General features: G+C 45.9%; 1 protein-coding gene across 14 annotated transcripts in view; it reads left to right on the forward strand.

Annotated features, from left to right (window-relative positions):
* Positions 1–24,150, forward strand: part of MICAL2 (microtubule associated monooxygenase, calponin and LIM domain containing 2) — a 137,021-nt gene that overhangs the window by 102,206 nt on the left and 10,665 nt on the right. For 13 of the 14 annotated variants that reach the window (XM_030039316.2, XM_030039315.1, XM_030039313.1 and 10 more), the window contains 7 exons: positions 1,768–1,940; positions 3,237–3,311; positions 7,349–7,446; positions 9,652–11,002; positions 19,065–19,159; positions 21,232–21,324; positions 23,274–23,367. In XM_030039316.2, coding sequence (XP_029895176.1) covers positions 1,768–1,940; positions 3,237–3,311; positions 7,349–7,446; positions 9,652–11,002; positions 19,065–19,159; positions 21,232–21,324; positions 23,274–23,367 — 1,979 coding nt within the window. Of the gene's footprint in view, positions 1–1,767; positions 1,941–3,236; positions 3,312–7,348; positions 7,447–9,651; positions 11,003–19,064; positions 19,160–21,231; positions 21,325–23,273; positions 23,368–24,150 lie in introns of those variants that run through there. The other variant, XR_005934144.1, reaches the window with a different exon arrangement.

Genomic DNA, 24,150 nt, shown 5'->3' on the forward strand with positions numbered 1-24,150 from the left:
CCTCCTGGGCTGTACCTTGGGCTGTTATAATAAATCTTTACTTTCTACAAGGCAGTGCTATATAAACACGAAACAGTTTTCTCCTGCAATGCCAACAGGACTACTCATGGTGTAAGCTCCTCTTTTTTAAGGTAGAGCTATTAATCATCACAATAAATCTATGAATTAGCTTAGCAGTATTGTTTGCATTAAAAATAGGCCAAGTGAGATGGTGGCATGCTTATTTATGGCAGTGGGAATGTGGTCACATCAGAAGGCCTGAAAGTGCCTGTTCCCTACAGTCTGGCCTTTAGAGATGAAAGAAATCCCATGATTATTGAAAAAAGGACTAATAGTGATGTCAAACGGTCGTTCTCCTGCCCAGAGGCAAGGTCACAACGTGTGCCATTCACATGTGTTTGTGTGGCATATTTTTAATTACATTTAAGGAAGGCGATGCCGTAAATCTGCCTCTGTGATCATTTCGGGTGCCTCATTGCACTTGCTGCTCAATGGGTTGTCCCAGCTGGCTTCCAAAGAGTTCGTTTCGTTGTTTCCTATAGGTGCCTTTTGTATGCTTGAAGGCTGTTCATGTAGCTTCACTTGGTCTTCTCATCTCTAGACTGATGCTTAGAATTTTCTCCAACTTCTTGCCTAAGCCCTGTTTGCTTGGCCAGTGGCTGTCCTCACCCCTCTCCTCCGGGCTCCGTCCTTGTCCTGTATCACAGCACCCAGAAGCGGAGTCAGGACCAAGCGCAGCAGCTTGCTGTGGTCAAAACCCTCCCCATGACTCCACGAGGTGCCCAACACACGATAAGGAACGATGCTGGTGCAATAACAAAAATACCCAAGTTTTGCAATAACAAAATACCCGAGTTTTACAGAGGTCTCGTCCGAGCCACGGATGCCAGCGTGGCATCATGTCACCTTGGGGTCAAAATGGCTTGGTGTTGCACGATTTCCAGCATGGGTTCCCCCAGACTGCTGAAGGCTAGGAGAGCCTCCCGCCCCTCAGCACTTCTTCACCCTCCTTGGCTTTATCTCCTGCCAGCAGTGCCAGCGCAGAAGCACGCGGGTTGCGGGAGGGGGCTGCGCCTCCCCCGCCGCTTGCCAAGCGGTGGGCATTCGGCAGCTCCTGCCGCTCGGGGAGGGGACCTGGTTCCAGGTCGCAGATGGGAGATGAGGCGAGGTCCAGCAATAACCCTATTGAATTGGCGGGTGAAGCCTGCCTCGCGGTCCGAGTGGGCTGCCCCGGATTTGGCCTCTTGCGAGTTCCCTATGGCATGCCTCTTACTTGCAAAAATCTGTGGGGAAAAAGGTGAGAAGTGTAGAGTTTTGACCCTCGTGCTTTGCTTCTAGGAAGATTACAGCATTGCCAATGCTGCTATTTCCCTTTTCTTCATCTTGGTACAGCCTTGCAGGCAGAAGGGCCCGTCCCTGCTGACCCAGCAGTGTGGTGTTTCACCGCAAGTCTCTCTCAATGCCAGTTTGATTCCAGGTGCTGAACGTAGCAATCGTGGGTGCGAATCCAGGTAGCAGAAGTCTGATGGGAATAGGGATATCTCAGCTGTGTAGCACCTACTGCAAATTACAGTGTGTAATAACGACAACGAAAAAAGCAAAATAAGGATGTCAGCTCTGGCTGCAAAATGTCCATTTCTCTGCTGCCCGCACTGCTGTCAGGGCTGACACTGATGCTTGTTGCACCAAAGGGGAACAAATACCTCCATGCCGTGCATCTTGTGACACATCCCACTTTCTTTTCATCTTGCCCTTTTTTCCCCGTAGCTCTGAGCTGGAGTCTGATTGTAACGGCGACTCGTCAAACTCTGAAGCGAGCGAAGGACGGACCTTGCTGCTGGAGCCCCACGCCTGCACGAGCCCCGTCCGGAGGTGGGCATCGCTCGCCAGGAGCCCTGTGGTGCCAGAGGAAAGCCCCAAAACATCCAAAGTTGCTGATGGTAAGCAGTGTCCCAACCTGGGGATGCTCCAGCAGCCTCGCCTGAGGGCTGAAGTCAGAGTTGGGTGAAGATGTTTCAAAGCGGAGGCTGTTACCTGCTATGGGGCCAGGTTGTATCTGTTAACGATGCCTTTTTTAGGGGGGATTTGTGCCTTTTGGGTGCTGTAGCTGAAACAACATTTCCAGGATGCAGGGTAACCTGGAGTAGTTGCGCCTCGTACTTTGATTGCAGGGGTGAGATGAATGTTTTCCCACCGGTAAAAAGTTTGAGCGTTATTAGTAGCTAATGCAGTATTTGCGGTGTTGCCTAAGTAAGGGTGACATTGGGAGGCACTGGAGAGCTCTGCTTGGTTCAATTTGTATTTCTGTCAGTAGCTGCTTAAAATTTTTGTATCCAGTGAAAGCACAAGGAGGAAGGGATAGAGCTAGCAGGGAGGTGGGGAAAGGTTTAGGAACACTCCGCATCCAAATGGAAACTCCTTTCTGGAGCTGGAGAAGGTCAGAACTAGAAGTTGTGCTAAAAACAGCCAAAGAAATGGTTTTGCAGAAAATAAAAGGCCATCGGCATTCATTTCTTCCCATCTCCCACCACCCCCACATCCATATATGCATTTTTAATGCAAACAGAAAAGAGGGGATTTCATACAGCAATTTAAATTGACTCTTGAATAACGAAGCCCTCGTTTAGGGCAAAAAAAAAAAAAAAAGACCGCAGCAAACCCCAAAGCGTGCCCAGCAGCGTGTGACCCCATGCAGTCACTAAAAGATTTCATCCTTTTTCCTCCCCCCGCTGCCAGCTGCTACTGCCACCTTCCTCCCCACCGTCCCCTTCCTCCCCACCGTCCCCTTCCTCCCCACCGTCCCCTTCCTCCCCACCATGCCAGCCAGGTTATCTAGATCTCGTCTCCCAGCTCCGCGTCCTCACCCAGCTGCGTTACAGCATCCCTAAGCTTTTACCCCTTCAGTCTGTCCCCTCGCCCGCCTCTCTGTCTGTCTGCCTGCCTCTCTGCTCGTGCCGGCTTCCCTGAGAGAAGAGCCAGTGTTTTGGGGATAAGGGGGCGGAGGACACGAGCTCCTTTCCCGGGAGCTCCCCGCTGCCCTGCAGCAGCCGGGGCCGGCGGGTGCGCGCTGCCCCCTCCCGGCCGCCGCCGCGGGGAGACGGGCCCGGCAGCGAACTAACCCCAACGCCCGGCTTGGGCATCCCCCCTCATCCCCCCTGTCTTTTTTCCCGTCTCTATTTGCGCTCTCTGGCTTTTGCTAGGTTAGCTGACCGCGTGTCTTTTCTGTTTCTGTTCAGCGCTCCAGAGAGCCAACAGTTTTCACTCCACGGCGTTGAATAAGTATCAGAATTGGAGGAGGAAACTCCAAACCAGTGAGTAAAGCCTGAGAAGCGATTGTGTCTTCTATTTGTGCTGTATTCTGTTTTCCTGTCTCTTAAATGTCTGTTTCTCCTTCTTTCCTTTAAAAGTTTTGTATTTTTGAGTCGCTAGATGAGGAAAAAGAGGTCTAAAATGCACCAAATATTTCTTTTCCATTTTCTTGTCCTCAAAAGATCGAATTCCCTTTCTGTGTGACTGTTCCCTATGCTATTACACTCACCAGCAAGTGGTGTCCACTCTAATTCTCCAGCTGAGAAAATGCACCCCTATCCCAGAGCTGTGTTATTCTGTCTCTAGCCCTGCCTGCACTGATTGCTTTTGATAAGGTGCAATGCTGGATCTAACATTTTATTAGAAAAGCTCCTGAAGGTGCCTATTTACGCCCGTCTACAGGTTCTCTATCACCTCTTTTTTTGTCAGAAAAAAGCAGGTGATGTTTCTGGGTTACTGGAAGGGAGAAGAGTACTAACAGTCATCCCAAGAGGTGTGCTGGTGAAAATAAGCGTTACTAGTTCTTGTCCTCTAGCAGTTTCGGTAGGTTTGGGCTGATCCATCTCTGCCCACAGGAATTGCAGAGGAACGCAGTGATTTCAATAGCGATTGGGTCTGTGCTCAATTCGCTTTCGAAACACAGCGCGATCACCCCTTGCAGCTGAGGCTGCGTCCGGGTAACCTTCCTCCTGGGCTGCGGTCCCAAACCAAGCCAGCAATCCTCGATCACACCTCTGCTGCTCATAACAGGGTTGCCCACCTGCCTTGGCACAGCTCCTCTGCAAGTGCACACGGTGCCTGCCCAGTTCCCACTAAGGACTCGCAGGCACCTGCCAGGGTTGATCATACCAGGAGGGGAGCTGGGTGAGCTTACCAGCACCCCAAACCCTCTCAAAACTTGGTTAGAAATGTAGTTGTATCCGCTAGACTGGGGTGTTGGCAGCCTTAAGTATAAAACATGAATGTGCAGCAGCGGAAAGAAGGGATTTGTGCACGTGACCGCATGTCACGGTTTCTGGGCATGTAGACAGCAGGTTTTGGGGAATGGTGGTGACAGCCACTCTTTAACCCTGCCCTCAGCTGCCCTCTGCAATGAGGGGGATTTCTGCAGCCGCTCGGAGCCCCGGTTGCCTTCAGAGAAGTTAAGGGCTCTGCTCCCGAAACAAGTAGGATCCCTGTGTCTGTTATGGGACCAACATTCAAGTAGAGGCGTCTCGGCTTGTTTGGTTTGAATGCACAAGCAAGCTTCAAGATTATTTGCAAGTACCCCCTGTGGAGTGAATTTTTATATCTCAGAAGAGGAGACAAGCTGCATCTCTCCTTGCAGGCACCGGGCTCGCCTCCGAGTCAGATGCCTGCAGGTACGCAGGAGCCCTGTCACCACCGACCCCGCGGTCCCTTGGAGGCCCCCGATGCCACACATCTGGGATAACTCAGTAAATCTCAGTAGAGGATGCATAGGGCTATTTCACGGTCCTGAGAGGACGCTCCCACCAAGCTCAACTTCAGCAAACCATCCCCTGTGATGGGCTGTCCCCAGAGAGGCAGCTGTGGCAGATGTGGCCGCGATGGGGCTGTATTCCCTGGGATTCACCGCACTTCTGAGGCACGGGGACTTGCCGTGCTCTGAGAGGCCTCTCTGGAGCAGCCGCACGAGATGTCCCACCCGGGGGAACGCTGTCCCATGCCTGGGATGGGCAGGCAGAGCTGGGTGCCCTCGAAAAGTCTCGTGGCAGCTGTGTCAGCCTCAGGGCTGTCTCTGAGCACTGAACAGCATTTGGGGGTTGGCTTATACATCAGAGGTTGGCTTCACCAGAGGCTTGGGTTTAAAATCTTGCCTTAATTCATCTCAGTTTTTAAAAGATCAAATGAAAAATGATGCTTATTCCAGGTTTGAGGGGGGAAATAAGAAAGATTGTGAGAGAGGAAAAAAGAGAAGACTGGAGGTCACTTTCAATTTTGACTCATTTTCAGCTTGTTCTTAGGAAGTATATTACTTAATCGTTTGCCAATTAATTTTCACCTCATTTTATTAAAATCTTCCGTGTGCTTCCGAAGGGCTCTAGAGGGAGCTAAAAGCCTTTGAGAGGGGAGCAATGCGCTGTATGAGTTTGTCTGAACCTCAAGTATGCTGTTAAAACGAGGTGTAAAGCACATTCAGTGTATACTGGGAACAGAATAAAGGCATTTTTTACTCTCCGGAGGAACACTGTAAGTCTTAGTTTCTATATTTAATCCACTTAATATTTCATTACAAGAATTCATATGATCATCAGTCACATGAAAGAAAAATCTGTCTCCTCTTCAGACTTATTTCCCAAAACACATATGTTTCATAAACAGCACAAGGTACGCAGCCAAGGAAAGGAAATCAGTGTCATGGTTATATTGGCTGAAAAGCTCAGAGCAGGATATTACCTTTCAAAATCTTTAATCCCTGCTGCACAGCCACAGGGAACGCCACGCTCTTAATTTATCTTGGTCACTTGGAGTAGCTTTTGGGCCAAGCAGATCATGATATTGCCCTAGGGAACTTTGTTTTTTTAAAATCCTGTTTTGAACGTGAAGCTGCAAATACGGGTTCAATGTCTTGGTGGGAACAAATCCATTATCTCTGTGAAAGACAGCGAGCTGTGGCTTTGCGTGAAGCAATGTTCTCACGTGTGCAGGCCCTGTCCTTCTAAGCTAATGCACGCCCATGAGAGCTTAGTGGGAAGTAGTTCTCCCCACGGGCACGTGCCGTTACCCTGCAGACCCCTGGGCTGTGGGTTTTATGCTCTCCATCGGCTGTCGCTGCTGCAGTGGTTGCGTTTCCCTGCGGTGTGCTAAGCCATGACATTTGTCTGTGTCAGGAGGCTCAGGGCTTCAGTGGATCAGGCTAAACCCCCCTGGCTCGCTTATACAGGTGATGGTGAGATTTTTTTAATCCTAATTCTGGATTCCCATGTTTTCCCATGGCTCAATTCACGTTACAGAACATAAAGGTCAGCCCCCGGTTGCTAGTCCCTGCAGGAGTTCCTTAACGAACACCAGCGCATCATTTCCCTCCCTTCTTGACGGAATATAACAAATTGCATCAAGATTGGGAACGAATAGGTGAGGCATGAGAGGAAAGTTGGCCTCTCTCCCTGGCTTGCCTTTTCTGAAGTCCATGTGCAGGAACTGTCTTCTCTCTCTGGTGTGTTGCTTTTGTCCTTATGCAGCTTTTAATCCCTGTGTAGAAGAACAAAGTTTGCTTTGGGAACCTTTGTGAGTTTCAGAACTAATAATTGGGTTTGGGATTTAATAATTCAGCTATAAATATACTTGTCATGTTATAGCTCGACATGGTAATATCTTGGCTCAGGGATACTTTTGTTCTGTCCAAAGATTATTTATTATGTAAAATTCCCACAGGCACAAAAGTTAGAGAGTTCTTCTGACTCCCTTCAGGTGCAAGTTACCTCCCTACTTTTTCTTCCAGCAGGTCTAAGTCTGTCTGTGCTAGTTTTGGTTCAAGGCCTTTAGCAATTATTTACCTTGCCTGATCCCAGGAGAGCCCCCAGCACACTGCAGTTGGCCTGGCTTGGGAGACCGCAGGACTATTTCCGTCCTTACTGCCTGCAGGTGGTTGCGTTTCCCATTTCTCTCCCATTCTGACGGACAGCCCTCTCAGAAGTCACCCGTTTTCTTCATCTCTCGGAACTACCCAAAGCTTCAAAAGTCACTGGTTGTTTTGACTGCCTCTGCTTTTAAGGCCTGGAAGCCCTCTGAAGAGGGCTGGTTTTCCCAAAAGTTTCCTGGAACTCAAAAGCTGCTTCACTACATCCAGCCGAAAAGTGGAAGCAGTTCAGGTCTGCCGCTGAAAACGTCAACATGTGTTTGGCACAACATGCACACACATGTGAGTGAGGCCATAAACTTCATTACTGTAGGCCAGCTCTTGAGGTACAAATGTATCCAGATGGTTGTTTAACTTTCTACTCTCGTTCTTTACTTGCAAACTTTATTTAAGACAAAAACAATACAAACGTGATGGTAAAATTTGTGCCTTTGGCAGGTTTCCCTCTACTGTCCAGCAAGAAACCCGGGCTACACTGGAAGGACAGCTCAGCCAGCTGTCAAAGTGGTCCTGGAGAGGATCAGTCCCAAGCACAGGTACGAAGGAGAATTGGGCAGAGCAAAATGAGTGTTACTACTGTTGGGGCCTGTCTGCTGTCAGCAGGCTGCCTGAGCATCCTCTGCTCTTTCAAATAGTTTTGGTCCTCACAGTAACCACTAAAGTTGGAGTTACGCCTGTGCTGTGTGTAGGGAAAAGGCTCTGATGCTCCGATTGATATAATCGTTCCAAAATCGTGCGGCTAAGTCACATTTGCTGTGGGACTCAGACCTCGATTGCACTGAGAGTTAGGCATTAATCTGTTGCATCAGTCAACAGGTAGGCACCCCCACGCTGCCCTTCCCTCGCAGCGGGAGGTTTAGCCGCCACGCGGATTTCCTTTGTGCCACGGTTTCTGCCCAAAGGAGAGGAAATCCTTCGAGCCTCTGTCCGCTGGTGCTCCCGAGCTGGCTGTCGGTCCGTCCATGTGCTCGCGGGGCTGGATGGAAACGCGTGGCATGTTGGGCAAGGCCACGTGCCACCAGTGGTGGGGGAGAGGGTATCACATCTGAGTAGCTTAAATGCCGCTTGATCGCTGTGCATCACTGGGCAAAGGGCAAGTGCCCGCACCGGCCGTGGAGAGCAAATCCGGGAGCTGAGGTAAGGGCTCGCATAGTGCCAGCCATAGGAAACCTGGCATGGGAGACTGGGGATTTCAGGCCGTTACGGCCCTTAGACATAGGTGTGCCTGTGTCTAATGTTTACTCCTTATATCCGCTGGGCAGAAGACTTCTTTTCTTAATTTGTAGCAGGCCCTTGGCTCCACACTTCCCACAGCTCAGGAGCGTCTTCAGCTTCCTTCAGGACCTAGGATTTCCATTGTATTTTTTGCCTTTTTTTTTTTTTTTAATTTTTTTTTTTTAAGGCTGAGGAAGGGCGGGCCTGCCCTAAGTGTAGCACTGCAGCAGGAGTCGTGACTGACCGTCCCGAGCAAGGGGCAGCACGTCCCCTGGACTCAGAGCCGGGAGGAACAGGGACCAGCCCGTGTCCTCCGTGTCCCAGCCTGTTGTCCTCATCCTTGGGTTAAACATGATTAAAATTGCTTGGCCTCAGGGTCTGCGTTAGCAAAAAATCAAGTCTTCCACGTCCACCGTGGTAGCTGAAATCCGGTCCAGGACAATAGGGCCAGGAAGGGAACATCCCAGGGGAGCAGAGCTGCACAATGCTGCCTGGCCACGCCATGCACGAGGAGAGGTGACTCCATGCAGCTCCCACTCTGTAAGCAGTGCTTGGCAGCCTTTTTCTTACTCTAGAGAGAGAGGCTTGAGAGGGTGTTTGTTTGTTTATTGGTGTTTCTCATGTTTTTCTATCTGAGATCCTGGCCAATATTAATTTTAGTCATCAAATACAACTGTGAAACAGGGAGTAATCGTTATTGCCGTACTTTTGGTGCTCCTGGGAAATGAGAAGTCAGATTAATGGTTTCACCCGTGTGAATTCGGGAATCTGGCACATAAGCGGAGACAGGAATTGAACCTTTACACCATCCGTTATCACATAGCATTGAGGATGAAATGCCTCCCTTTTAAGAAGGAAAAAAACCCTCTAGTTTTGGTCTGCTGGCTAGATAATGTGGGCATTTATCCTTGTTACTATCTCCAGCAGAAGAATTCTGTGGCTAGAGTAATTAATTTAAATCTTCACCAAAGTAAAAATAATCGTGAGACAGGACTAATTGAATTGTTTAAAACTACCGTCTTGCATTTTACAGTCTTGTCTGGTTCACTTCATTCATTCCTACCTGTGCCATATAAGCATGCAACATTATAAAAACAGTTAGAGAGAATGAATGATGGTCTCTTGTGCTTCATCTAGGGTGATGCAACTGGAATGCACACGGGAGAATAGAGCAGATCTGCTCTTGTTTATTTTCCTGTAGATAGGGCTGTTTCTTTCTAGGGAAAATAATATAGGCAATTCATAAAGATATGACAGATTCTTAGCAGGAATAACGTTATTTTTAGACTACTAAAATTTCCAGTAGTATTAGATCTCCGCTCCTAGAGAAATATTAGCCCTTTAGGGAGAAAAGGTTTTCTTCTTATTGTATTATCATCTACATATGTATGTGTATATAAATTAAATATTATGTTTATTAGTATTACATTAAGATTAAAATCGATTAAAATATTACATGAAATAAAAGATACACTAAACTGTATTTTTCTACCCCTAATATAATCTTTTTTTCATGTACTTCACAGCTGGCTTCTTACAAGAAACCACCAGAAGTTACAAGAGGACATTTCAAACCCCACAGCCCAGTATTTCAAAGAAAAGAAAAAACCAGAGAGATGCCTGAAGACATCCATCTCTATGTGCCCCATTGTCCTTTTCAGAGCAGCACCAGAGGTTCTCCACGGACCCCTCCTGGGAATGGGACACCGGCTGCTGATTTTTCCCATCCTGAAGATACAGATAGTGACATGGGGACACACAGAGCCCAGGGCTGGAAGGGAAAACCCCAGAAATATACCTCTGAACCAGAAGATTTTAGTAGGAAGACAAAAGCGCTGTCATCTCTGGATTTGAAAGAGAAAGATGGCAAAAATACAAGGCACCCAGAAGAAAAGCTTGAGCAAGAATTGAAGGAGGCAAAAAAGAGGCTGGTGCTTTGTACTCAACAGCGACCCTTGTGTGATTCAAACAGGACGGACTTAGGTGGAACCAGACCGGGGTATCGAAACAAAGGAGCACTGTGGACCTGTGAGGAGAAGGATGCTGACTGGAAAAAAGATGTGGTCAAACTATCTGGTTGTCCTGTCCCTCTCTTATTTGCAGATGATGCTCCACCAGCTTTGCCAGTTGATACAAAAGATGCTCTGAGGAGTCCAGATGCAGTTGCCAGGGAGCACGCAGCTGGCCAGCCGAAATCACCACTGAGGCTCATAGCCAATGCTATCAAAAGGTCCATTTTGGAGCCTCTAACCTCATCTCCAGAAGGACTAAAGCAGGACTCGGACAGCAAAGTCAAAGCCTCTTCAGAACAAGCCTTCTTCAGCTTCCCCAGTACTCCTGGCTATTCCCTAAGCCAAAGGAACAGTAACAATAACAGAGCACATAACACTCAGCCACAGCAGCTTAAAGTAGGGGAGTGGGCAGGAGAATATTTAGGAAATGGGAGCCCTTTCTCAAATCCATTTAATTTTTCTGTCGGCTCTGAAGAGAGATCTCTAAGCAAGGAGATATCCTTCCCTGTCTACAGTTCTCACACCAGGCCTTCCAAGACAACCAGTATACCTCAGAAATCATCTTGCACTAGGATGGAGGATGTCCCAGGACTCCTAGAAAAGTTTACCTTTAAAGAGACTCCTCCAGGGGCTCCCATGGATGACATGTTTATTTGTAATGAAAAGTACCTCCTTCTTTCATCTCCAGAGCCCAAGAACACCTCCAAGGACAATCTGGATGACTCTGCACCCAAGGGTAGTCTCGGGTCGCTCTTCGATAGACTGAGAAGTAAAGTTCACGACAGAGAAAGGAATTCCTTTGTGTCACCTCTGCCTTTCATGAAGGACCGTTCTCCAGAAGACAGGCTATGTTATCCTTCCACAGGTGAGGACCTGAGTGGAATTATTTTTATTATTCTTAAATGATGATGATGATTTAATAGCACTTAACACTTAAAAGACCCATGTCTGATCATGCAAACACATATCTGTTGTATGTTACATTTCATTTATAGTTACTTTCTACATAGGAAGTCTTAATAAATATATTTTTTTAGTTAAGGTTTAGGAGTTTCTGCTGGTTTAAAGGAGCAGAGTGGATTTGCAAGCAGAGCGCAGCTCGCTGGGCCCAAGTTTGGTCTGCTGCTCGCTGCTGTTCAAATGTGTTTGGGTGAGGAAAATGTACTCGGTGAGGTGGAAGGAAGATGGAGGCAGGGTGGGATGCTGTGCAGAGCAGCTGCTGCTGTGACACTGAGTGTGTTGTGGAAAGAGGAGTACAGCGGGCCGGCTGAAGGATGAGCCCCACAAACTCCAGTGCAGTGTGAAGTACGTTTGCTACCCTTTCCATGAGGAGCTCGGAGACTGAAGAAATATGGTTGCAATAGCAATAAGCTTTGCTTTGTGTATGTCCTTTCTCAGCAGGTGTCTCTTCAGCTCTGTCTGCTGTTGTAGTGACTGAACTCTAGACATACTTTTGGGAGCTTTGCGGTGTCATTAATATCCCCTTGTCTTTTATTTGAGAGGAGATAGCACCTTATTGACCTACTCTGACCTATTTGTGAGGCTATCTGGGCAGTGATTAAAAGGCATCAATTTTCATGTTTGCTTGCAAGAACAAGGTTAGTATTAAAATTGCAGACGAGCCTAAGAAATATTGACGTCAGACAAAGAGCAATCTGAGTAATCTGAGCATAGGCTCAGAAGGAATTAAGTGCAGCACTGTTTCAGGTATGAAATATGAGGTATGAGAGCTGCACCCACCTGTCTTTCTCTGATCTGTCTTTCCACTAGCCCACTGCAGAAAGTCACGGTTATTTAACTAAATAACCTATTGAATTTTATTGACATACCTGTTTGCTTCTTACCTTATTAAATTGCAACCCAAACTGTAACCCCAAAATTGCCCCTATGCTGCACTATTAAAATAACAATCTGCATGTAAAATGTGAAGTAACTGGAATGTTCCCAGTGAGCTGCCAGATCCTTTTTGTATCCTTTCTGCTTCAGAAGTACTGCATACTGTGAGGAAGATATACAGTATATATGAGACTTGATCTGATGCTCGTTGAATCGATAGAGTAACTCCTGCTCTCATTCCTGAACTTTTGGATCAGATTCTTGGAGCGTCCTTTATCTAACAACTTGCAAAATCAGACATCCCCATTGAGCCAGAGGATGCCAAGGACTGCACTGAAGCCACGGGGAGTTGCTAGTGTTCACGCTTGTCATGCTGTGGTCTCCAACAGGAGGCTTTTTCTGAGCCTATACCTAGTCATCACCCATCAACTAAGCCAAGCTGACTTGCTCTTGACTAGATGTATTACAATAAGTAATACACTGCATTGCTACTAAAATGGGAAAAGTTCGTGTCAGGTTTGAATAATACTATACTTTCTTTTAAGTATTTTGAAAACCATGCTGGTTTAATATGTGTTGCATTCCTCTGCTGTGCAAGCCAGAAGAGGAATTATTAATTTATTATAATTATTGAATGTAGACATTGCAAAATCTGTTCAGAAGAAAAAAACGCAGCTTTGATCTAGCCATTTGCCCAATAATCTGTCGTCTTCAACGTTTCAACATTGCAGCTCCCTGAACTTTTTCAAATGTTCATGTTCGAGTAAATCAAACTGATGAAGAGCCAAGTCCTGCTTGGCTCTCTGGAATGGCATTTCTGTCTTGTATTGGCACTTGTCTGAGGCCCAGGCTTGGCAAACTTCAGACATGAACTGATGACGAGCTTTAGCCCATGTTACATATCATTATTCTTCTCTCTTGAAATTTACCATGAATCACAGAAAATTTCTTTTCTTTAAAGAAAAAAAAAAATGCTCCCAGCACCTTGCAGAAATCAGTTTAATGAGGCTCTTTCTCATACTCCTCTTGGCTCCTTGCAGTAGGGCTTTTCTATCCTATTTGAGGCCAGACAGACTTGTCCTGTGCAAGTATGGTTGGTCTAACATTACGCTGGTGTTTTCTGCCTCAGTGGGCTGTTTTGCTTGTGGAGCCAAAGAATGAGCTGGGTGATAAAAGTCCATGGGCTTGAGATGAGAGTGGGCAAGCTCATTGAAGAGAAATCCACTGAGGATTAACCAAATGCTTAGAAACCTCTTCCAATTTAGAAAGGTCCTGAACTAAAAAAATGCTTGGAGGCTGGGCGAGTGTTAAAGGGAGGAGTCTCATGTGACTACCCGGTGCCTGTAGTGTTCCTTTAGATATCCACTGCTGGAGACAGACTAGAAGGACCTTCTGTCTCACCCTACGCAACTACTTCTATGTTACATTGCTCATCTTTCCCTACAGCTTATCTTAGTTACTTCATCTGCAAATACATGTCCAGATGTCTTTCCTATGCTGATGACTTCTGCGTTTCAGACCCAGGTGTCTGTCCAAACTAAAACTATATTCTGTCCTTCTGTCATCTCCTGCCAAGTGTTCAGCTGCCAGCTGAAGCTCAGCATGAGGAAACAGAGATCTTAATTACTCAGCAGGAGATTGCCTGTCACTCAAACTTATGCCTGCAGTTACACCTTCCATACAGATCATTCCAGTTCCTCATACCCAGACCTGGTCTAAAGACTTTCGGGCTAACACTTTCTCTCTGTTCTGTAAGAGCTGTTCCTCAGAGCCACCTGGAAATTTTGGGCTGTGCAGAGATCTGGCTGCACAGACTACCTGTGTGGGACCTAGGACAAATCTTACTGAAGGAATGGGGGTTCATGCACTGATTTCAGTAAGAGATTGGTCTAAAAAAAAATAAAATCCTATCTGAATTTGCCTGTAGAATATACAAATGTCCCCAGATAGCCACACTGGAGTTTCTAGGTGCAATTCCAGATTTTTTATTTGCTGCACAAATATCTTTGAGGCTTTTGTCCTTTGATTCCTCCTTTGGGTTCCAACCTGCAGTTTAAAAAGAAAAGAAACCCAAAACTTGATCAATAAAATCGGTCAATGAGATGGCTAACTGATGTCTCCTAAGCCTACTTGCCCTTTTGAAATTCAAAAAAATGCCAAAGTGCTATGTTAGTTATAAATACTAAAAATCATTAGTAACACAGAAAAACAACAGTAAAAAAAATGCTAAGCCAGGTTGTATGAGAGACTTGCAGTCAGCAGAGTGTTTGTAATGAGATGCAGTAGTGGATCCAGGGTTTAGGTTGCTTTTGGCTTATGGACAGACCTTTTGGAGACCAGCCCACGAAGGTGGTTGGTTATTGGCAGATGCTTGGGACTCGGGAGTTGCTTCTTGATAGTGATGGTAGACGTGGGAGGAATATTTCTGCCCCTGACAGAGTAGGAATCGTGTGATAACATCCTTAGAATCGTCCCTTAGATGAGGTGACAGTTGTTACTGCTCAGTTTGTGACTGTGTGTTGTTTAAAGGGCTCGCACCATTAAGCAGAGCTACGAATTCAGGAGATGAGAAAATTAGATGTGTTATGAACTCTGCTGGTTTTGTGCACTTTTAGATTGAAAAGGGATTACTTGCAAATATTTTGGGTCCATACACGGTTCCCATTACTGCGTCTTTGTACCGCTGAAAGCGTGTGTGTTTGCAATATTCTTGGGAGCTGAATTGTCACTGTCATCTCGGTGATTTAGTATTTTAGAAGGGGAACTGAGGCACTGCAAGATTACTTTACATGCCACATGAGAAACCTGTGGAGAAGCAGAGATGTGAAGCCAAATAGCCAAGCCCACTCTTGATTTCTACTGGCCTTTCTCTTCATCTCCTACCTCGTGCCAATTCCCATCTGGTTTGGGACACCAGTGCCCCAAGAGATATGTGCGACTTTGCCTCTCTCTTCTGTAAAACGCCGAAGTACTTAAAGCGGTCATGATTAACTCCAATGACCTTATAAAAATATGCAATCTTGGACATTTACAGAGGAAGCCAACAGATTAATATAACATCAAGTTATAAAAACAGTTCCTGCTCCAAGACTTTCCGCGTATTTAGACTGCGGTCATTACTGTGACACAAAAACACCCCAGGAAAGGGAGGTGAGCTGTGACATGCAGAGTGACGGCAGTGGTGGATTTCCCTATACATCTCCAGGACAATCAGCAGTGCTCCCATGTCCCACAGAAGGTATCACCTTCTTCACCTCTTCATAGGACACCTCCCTCTTTGTTCAGGGGACCTCAAGTTTCCTAGTAAAACCAGTACCTTAGACTTATACGTTAAGGGAGGCCTTCTCAAAAGCACTGGACTTCGGTTCAGTTGATCCCTCTGAATACAGCAAGGGTTTACCACTGATGGCATTCAATGGCAGCACACTTAGGCCAAAGCAAAGTGTCTTTGAGACTCACCCTTGGATTACCAAGCTGTAACAAACTGGCCGTAGGAAGGAATTTTAATTTTATGGATGTAATTTTTCTGATGTCTTATGCCATACACATATGAGGATACCAAGTCCCAATATCAAGAATTGGAGGTTTCCTCCAACTTTGTACTTTGAAGAGTATTCTGTGACACTGTCAGATTCAATAACAATAATAATTACTACTCAGTTTCCTGTGATTTGACAGCCGTAAATCAGGTATGCTGGAAAGGGCTCTTGACCAAACTCCTAGCAGCTACTGTGAGGTAAAAATCAAGAATAGATTAATAAAGATTTCAGAAATATTCGTTCCTTTCCCCTTTATAATTAAGAACTAAAACTATGGCTGACAGTTCCTAGTGATCCAAAGCCATGTTAGCTGGGGAGGAAAAGCTCTAGAATAACGTATGTTAATTTGGAAGTTACGGAGACGCTGGAGTACTTAAGAAATAAGTAATAAATAACTCCCATTTTGAAGGAAAGAGATGGCTGGAGAGAGAAAGCCCAAGTCTAGAAAAGTTGAGTTAATATTTGGAAAAAAATGTATGTTTTTGAGATCTCTTCTGTAGCTATCGAGCTTTAAGGCTTGTCATATTTGGAGTAGACAAATTATTATTATCTAACTTTACTATTGCAGTTCTAAGATTCAGATTTAAATGACCCAGTAAGTGTAAAAGTCAGTAAGTTGAACATTTTTATGTGTGAACTCCTTGTCCAAATCCTCACAGCTAGTGGCTAAATTCTGCCTATCCCACCCCTTTAGAGATGGGAAGGATTAATGCTCAGTTGTCTATAGTGGAACACATAGATGCTGTAATACAGAAAAGTGGTGGGGTTTTTTTATTTTGTTGTGGTTGGGTGTTGGTTTGTTTGTTTGTTTTTCTTCAAAAATAAAATAAATTTGTGGTATTTTTCTTAGCTCTGCATAAAGGAAGTTCATTCAGTGAGGTAATTTCTTACTATGCTTGTTACAGTTGTCTCGAAGTTGAAATTTGCATCTGGTGTACATTTTAGAGCATATTTCTGATCTCTCACACAAGGAAATAGCCAAAGAAAAATGGTTGAGCGGAGCACCGAGTGGCTGCCCTTTTAATGTTGAGAGAAATGCACTGTCCCACTGTTTCTATATCTCTGAAATGTGGCAGGACCACACATCTGGGAGCCAAAACCCTGTATGCTCATCCCAGTCCTGTCACACTCTGCTGTGTGTTTCCGGGCACCTCCTCGGAGCAGCCCATGCTTCAATTATTCATATCATATTAGCAGAGAACGTCAGTGCTGTGAAATGTATATGCAATAAATGTGACAGAGACCATAACTGTCGATGCGCGCAGGTAGATCCATCAGATGCCTCATCACTGGGTGGTTTCACGTGGTCCTTTGTCCTGTAGGCTTCTCGGGTGGAGGCAACGAAGGACGTTGCTGATCGCAGTCGCGTGGCTGTTGTCTCACAGAGCTTTGGGTTCCGCTTCTCTTGAAAGGCTGAGCTGGGTCGCAGCAACGTAAATGGCTTTTTTCTGCAGAGCGAGGTGCAAATACCTGGCTCTCCGTAGCAGATAGGCATCGTAGATGTCATGAATCTATTCCACGCGCAGACATCAGCTTCCTAGCGCTCAGGAGATGGCTCTTAGAAGTCCTTGGGGAAGCCATTGACCCTCTCTCTGTCCCAGAAAGGCAAACAGCTCCCGAGTCACACCCCCGCGGAGGAGGCAGGTGCCCTTGTGTTACGGCAGGCTGCTTTTCCTCTAGACCTTGTAACGCTTTTTAAATTATTGATATCAATCAAAGAGGAGGACACGGGGAGGCAGTCACTTATTCCCACAGCTGGGAGAAGAAAGGGAGCGTGTAATTGCTTGTGTTTCCAGGCCTGCCGGGCTGTTGGGTTTGCCGCTTGCATATTATGGAATCGATTTCACCAGCAGCCTGACCCGCAGGGTACTTACTGCAGACTTTCGGTTGCAAGAGGAAAAGCAACACAGGCGAGTTTACTCCCCGAAAGGAGTAGTAACTGCGATACCCCCGTGCCTTCCTCCACCCTGTGCACTAGGAAGGGCCTTAGGGCCGACTGCCCCCGCCGGGGGCCGAGGCGAGGCGTGGGTGGGCTCGCGCTCTCGTCCGCAGAGCGCGGGGCGGCGCGGGGCGCTGGCGTGACCCCAGCGGTGCCGAGCCGTCGGAGCGTCCCCGGCCGGCCAGCAGGCAGGACCCGCGTCCCTACTCCAAGCGCCGTGAGGTGGGGAGGTGCGGGTCGGCCGTGGGCAGTTCCGGAGCACGGGAGTCACCGGGGAGCGGAGACTCCCCGGCATTTCGGGCAGGGCTATGGCACCTCCCGCCGCCCAAGGACCTGGCGGCTCCGCTGGACCCTCTGAGCTTGCGGCTTCGTTGCCACGAGGACCGGGCGCTTCTAAAATCGAGACCGCCGACAAAAATCAGAATTTCTGCCTCAAATCGCTTGCATTTGCTTTCATTGCTTTACCGCCTGGCATGGGCGGGTTTCATGGATCCTGATTTTTAAATTAGGGCTTGAGACAGAAGTCCTGCTTCAGGGCTGGGATCCCGGACAAGGCAAAGAAGAAACATTTACACTGGGAGAATGGGAAGTGATTTTAATCTGAATACAACTTGCACGTAGAAAGCCAACCGTTACCTCGCGGATACGAAGAAAAATGGCACTGTTAGCTTTAAATAATGTACATTTCCAAGGCGCTGCCCAGCTGTTAATCATTAACCCTGTAGCAGGTTGAAGCATAGAGACAGATGTTCCAAAAGCAATTTTATTTTCTGAAATAAAGAGAATGAAGCTATGAATTAGACAAATTAAGAAGAAATTCAAATATTTACACCCAGCTGAAACAAGATGCTGGAAAAACAGGCATGATAAAATTGCTGCAATTAAATGTAATTTAATTTATAATTCTGAAAGCATGCTTCTTCCAAAGGCAGCCTTTGCGTTTTCCTTATGGAGTGCATTGTTATGATGTATGGATTTTCCTGACTTATTATGGCATTCTAATCAACAGTTCAATGATGTGATAATATTCCTAAAGCAGAAAAATAAGTGACGTTTGTTTAGACATAATTAATGAAATATTTATGTTGCATGAGGCTGTGTGATAAAGCCTTGTTCTCTTAGTCCATTTGCTTCTGATTACATTTGTGATTTTTTTATATGACCAGACATTCTGACGCCAACTATTTTACACTGAGCAGATGTCATGTAGTAAAAATGGGTGCCAGATGCTACAAGCCACATAAGGGTAATTTGTTTAAGAGCTGGCTCAGACTTTTTGCATTCAATTACACTGTATAGTGAGCCTTATACAATCATTTGAGTAATATGGCTAACTTCAGATATACATTTTAATGAATGTTGAGTGTGTTCAGAACAACAAGCTACATGCAGGGTGCTCAAGGAATTAATTTATTTGTATGTAATACCCGAAAAAAATCAAATGTACCCAGACAGAGTTTTTGACAGGGATCAAAAATTTAATTAATGCCGTCAGCCAAATTTCCAAATTGCTCTAGGTGCTGCTGATTAGAACTCAGGGCAGGTGCAAAATGTCTGTATAAGTTAAAGAACAGTATTTTTTGCTTCGCTGACTGTTTTGTTTCTGCATTTAGGATGTGAACACCTACCTGTCAGAAAACAAGCTATCGAGTATTCTACTTCTTCCTCTGATGACGAATTTGAATCCAAGCCTTCGTTAACACACAAGGTAATCTTGACTTGGAAACAGAAAGAAATTTCCTCAGTTGGACTGTATTTAAGATTCATCGTATGATTTTGATCTAAAACATACGGCAATTTCTCAAAGTGGGGATTGGAACGTTTTATCAGTGGAGGTTACGTGTCGTGGAGAGAAAATACATTAAAACTCTTTAAGACAGATGAACATCAAAATTTCTTTTTCCTCTTTGGATCTTTAATTCCCCCAGGTTACACCAGCGTTGACAGAGGAGGTCTTAATTTGACAAACAGACATGTTTCACTGAAACCACTTTGAAGCTGCATTCTTAAGTGGCCTTAATATGTAGCCCAACAAGCAAACTATTGAAAAAATTAAACCCAACAGATGCAGATTTCCCTTAGGGAAATGCAACTTCATTTGAGAGGCACTACAGGCAGGTTGTGTGGAAAACGCTGTGTTTATCCTAATCAGCACGACTGTGTGAGCCACGAAGTCGCACCCGGACCCGGCCGAAGGGGCCGGCTGCACACCGGGCTCTCCGAGCCTGAACTCGGATCCTGTGGCTAGCAGGAGCCGTGGGGTTAAAGCACCAGTGAACTCTTGATACCCAGCTCTCGTGTGAAGAAACAGAGCTTTTATTGCCTAAATAGCTCATCAGAAATGTGTTTACCTCTTTCCTGTGGAGGGGAAATATCAGTAAGTGGAATTAATAGTACGAGATGGCCCTTTGATTTGTTGCCTTTGAGGGGGGAAAAAAAGGAAAGCAAAGCAGAAGGCTGCCCAGCATGCTGAAAAAACATCTGAGCTGAAAGCTAAGTGGGGCTTTCAATAGAAACCCAATTGCACAGCTCCAGAGGAACCAAAGTGCCACAGGGCAGAAGCGCAGCAATGTGTGGTGGCACGTCCCGCCAGTGGCTCTGTGTCAGGATGCGCTGAGATGTCAGAATTCATCACGCATCTTTCCTGTTACGGGAAAGACAATCTGTAGTAAGATAATATTATGGTGAATTAAATAAAGTTTAAACAAAATAGAGAAAAGCAGGGAGATGCGGGAGAAAACTGGATAGGAGCAGCTCCCAGGCGCCGAGGCAGCCGCAGGGACGGGCAGGACCCGGCAGGGGGGAGGCAGCGCCAGAACGGGGTGAATGGGCAGCTGTCGCACACGGGCGTTAGCAGTGATTCAGTTTTGATGCGTGTTCCCCACTCAGCTTGTTTCTCTCGGCTGCCTCCTAGCACCTCCTTCCATGCCAGTTCTGGCTGCTATTTTGCCGGTACCACCATTTGTCTCTGGCAAAACGCGGTGGGAAAAATTTTAGCCGCTTCCTGGCTGGTTAGTCTTTTAATCATCTTGTCTACGGTGCTCATATATTCTGTCTCCTCCAAAATGGGAAAACCACAGCCCTGAAGCTCTTCTAGATAGCTTGGGTCAAGAGCGAGATGGAGCAAGCGCAGGCGATTCCCTCGGCCCGCCCGGCAGCACGTGCTGCCCCGCTTTCCCGGCAGCAGCGACAGGTGCCCCAGGGAACGGCAAAAACCTCTGTAATGCAGTAGAGAAATGGCGTTGGGGAACGTTTCGTAGGGCTTCAGGTAGCGTCCTATGATGGCTGTTTCTTTCGGATACGTCCCTCTTACTGTGTTACAAGCGATCCGAAGTGAATTTTATTACTTGGCAACTACAGCAATAGAACTGGGTTGGGTTTCCTTAAACTGGTGCTTCCCCCTGCCTGTGCCTGGCTTCTTCCCTGATCGTGGTGATGTCTGCAGAAGCCATCAATAGTGGTATGTTGTACATAGTCAACTTTGTGATTCATACATTTTTTATTGATAGACACAGCTCACGCTCGCTTAGGGTTGCAGTAAGAGCTTGTGATGATTTAAAGTCAATGAAAATATTCCCACGTGAATATTTTCATTTTGGTTAGGTTGCCCCAAGCACCCTGCAGTAGCTCACCTTGCTTTGAGAAGGGCAGTCGGGTTAGATGATCTCCAGAGGTCTCTCCCAACCTCAGTGGTTCTGTGATTCTGGGGAAGGTTTGAGGAAACCTTTAATGGTGTACTTATGCTTTGATTGCCTTTTTTTTCCTCTCACCCTTTTGTAGGCAAAAAGAGCTCTCAGAAGGAAAAGGAAGCTGGAGAAGGAGACAAAGCAATTGATTAAGCAAGAGGAGCTGAAGAGGCTTCACAAAGCACAGGTGAAAACGTAGCTCGCAGATGTCCCATTTGTCTCCCAAGAGTGACTAGCGAGGACACGGGGCACGCAGTGTGGGCTCTGTACCTCCCCTCGCTCCTCGCTGCGGCTCACTGCCTTCTGTGTTGAAGTCCCCCCAAACCATCAGGAGCAGGAAGATGTATGTGGCAGGGTCTTGCACCTCTATATGTGACAAATCCACGTGTGCTCCAGGAGATCATCATAATTTTGTAATTGTGTATGAAAAACAAGTGACTAGCAATAGGAGAAGAATACACTGGAGAGGGAGAGAGAAAGAGATAGAAAGAGCAAATAACATCAGCCCCTGAGAATGTAAGAAATTCAGCAGTTACCCCTATATGCTACAGGAGGGTATGAAAATACAGTGATGGTTTTCATTGTCTCTCTGCTGTAATGAAAGTGAACCATTTTCTTAATGATGCAAAGCCACTTCACTTTATAGAGGCCCTGCTCTTCAGAAAATGCTGGAAAAGCTCTGGGCTCTGCTAATGCTTTATTATTTCCAATTACAGTTCAAAGATTTGGGAATGCACTTCTGCACAACTTGATCTCAGACTGTGTTGTCTCAGTTGTCAAAATTTTCAGGTTTATCTATTTCACTTAGCACACATACATATCTATATGCATATGCATATATATACACACACACACAACTTAATGGCTTATGTGGCCATTAGCACTTTTTGTGTGTTTCTGTACTGTAGCATAGGGTGGAGAAACGAGCTAGATTTAATCTCATTAATTCAGGTTTTAATGGTAATCAAGATATGGTAGTGGGGGGAGAAGGCTTTTTGAAGGCAGAGTTGTCCATCATCTTCTATTGTATTACTATAGCAGGTGGATAGTTTTGGTTGGAGCTTCTACTTGCTATTTCTGTACCAATATTAAATTTAAAAAGAAAACTAGTATTTTGTTTTTCAGATGTGAATCTGAAATGTCTACAAAAAATAGAGATCAGTGCTTTTGCAAACTGTATGACTGAAAAGGAGAGAAATTTTGTGTTTGAACCAGACAGTGGCTTTTAGAAAATGCTAATATCTATCCATTACTATAAAATCTGTGACAGAATAAAACCCATGGGAAAAAAAATCATATCTTATTTAATCCGAAGCAAGACGAACTATGTTATAGTTTTTATCTGAGAATTGTAAATTATCTCAAGGTAAAATTACACGCATACGTGCCTTCTCTTATCTTACTGCTTTGTGGAACTAATCAAGTCCAAACTTCTTGAACCATCTTTCATGTTTGTTAGGCTGTTGCTGAGGGCTTGGCTTGGTATGCCCTAAAACAGCCTGAAATGGGAACTGCTGAGCATCTATCTTTAACAATTCAACCTTTTAAGGTTTTTCATGCCTATTATCCACATGGCACCTCTGAAAATCTTATTTAAAAGAGGATGGACCGGTGAATGTAGAAGTCCTTCCTGAAGTGCCACTGAATTATCACTTCTTAGCTATTAGACCCTTTCCTTCCTGTGTCAAAGGCTTGTGAAATACGAAAGCAAAACAAATAAGAAAACCCCATGGACAACAAAATAGCTAGCAAAGCTTTCTAGCTGTAAACCTTCAATATTTATATGAGCTTTATTCATGTAGCATCTCAGAATATGTGCCTCTCAATGTGTAAGGTGTTGACTTTTCACACCTTGTGAGACACAGAAACGTTCTGATCTCTGTTTTACATCAGGAGAGCTAAAGTTCAGAAAAACTGAGGTTCCTTTAGTACCTATGATACTTACTCACATAAAAATGTGGATAGATACCTAGTGGAATTATTAAATTGCCTAGGCACCTAATACACTCAATGAGTTTGCAAATTCCATGACTCCTCCAAGACCTTTTCAAGCTGTTTCTCTAACCACTGAGGCCATCTTTTGTCTCTGAATTTTTAAGCTATGTCTGTAGCTTTTGTATCATTACAATTTTGCAGGCAGTCCAGCGCCAGCTAGAAGAATTGGAGGAAAGACAAAAAGCTCTGGAGATTTTCGGTGTCAAACTGGAGAGAGAACTAAGAGGAGAATCAGGTAAATGAAGCAGTGTTTGGTTGGTTGGTGGTGGGTTTTTTAACCTTTTTCAAAGCAGAGGGGTTTTAATGATTGTCATAGAAATAGAGTTCAGTGCAAAATCTGAAATCATAACTGGAAGGACAAAAATCATTGTTTACCCTTTTCCTCAAACTCTGTTAGCTCAAGCACCTTTACGCTGAATGCTATGAATTTTCTGTTGGTCATCACAGATTTGGAATTATTTGCCTTGCTATTGAACCTGAATCTACATTCCCCCCCTGTTTTTTTTAAATCCCATCCTGAGCTTAATTCCATCTTCTGGAGGGAAGCAGTGAGGTTTCCAGGAGCTGTATCTCAGTTACCAAGCCAGCAGCAGCCCGTGCCTAGTAACAGAGTCCTTAATGACTTCTCCCGGAGTGTGAAATGCCATTAATACGATTAGAGCCGGTGGCCATGCTATAGCAACAGCAGCATGCAGGCACACAGACCCAAACTACACAGCTTTTCCCCCAGTGGGTAGAAGATAAAACGCGGACGCCGTCCTGGCCCCGGTCGGAGGCAAGGTTTTCCCTCGCCTGAACCAACAGTGCCAAGCACCCAGGGCTGCAGCATCCTCCCGCCAGCCCAGCCGCGCCGCGGCTCCCCAGCACGCATGGGGTGAAGCTGGGGGACGTCCCGCAGAGGACTGGGACAGCTGGGCGCTCCCGCCGGGCTCCCAGTGGGGTGGGAGTGTGAACCACGCGCGTGAGGGGCTTCGGAGGGGGCTGCGCTTCTGTGCTGAAAGGACTCTGGGGAGCCGAC

The sequence above is a fragment of the Aquila chrysaetos genome, chromosome 16 (assembly GCF_900496995.4).
Source record: "Aquila chrysaetos chrysaetos chromosome 16, bAquChr1.4, whole genome shotgun sequence".
Taxonomy (NCBI): Eukaryota; Metazoa; Chordata; class Aves; order Accipitriformes; family Accipitridae; genus Aquila; species Aquila chrysaetos.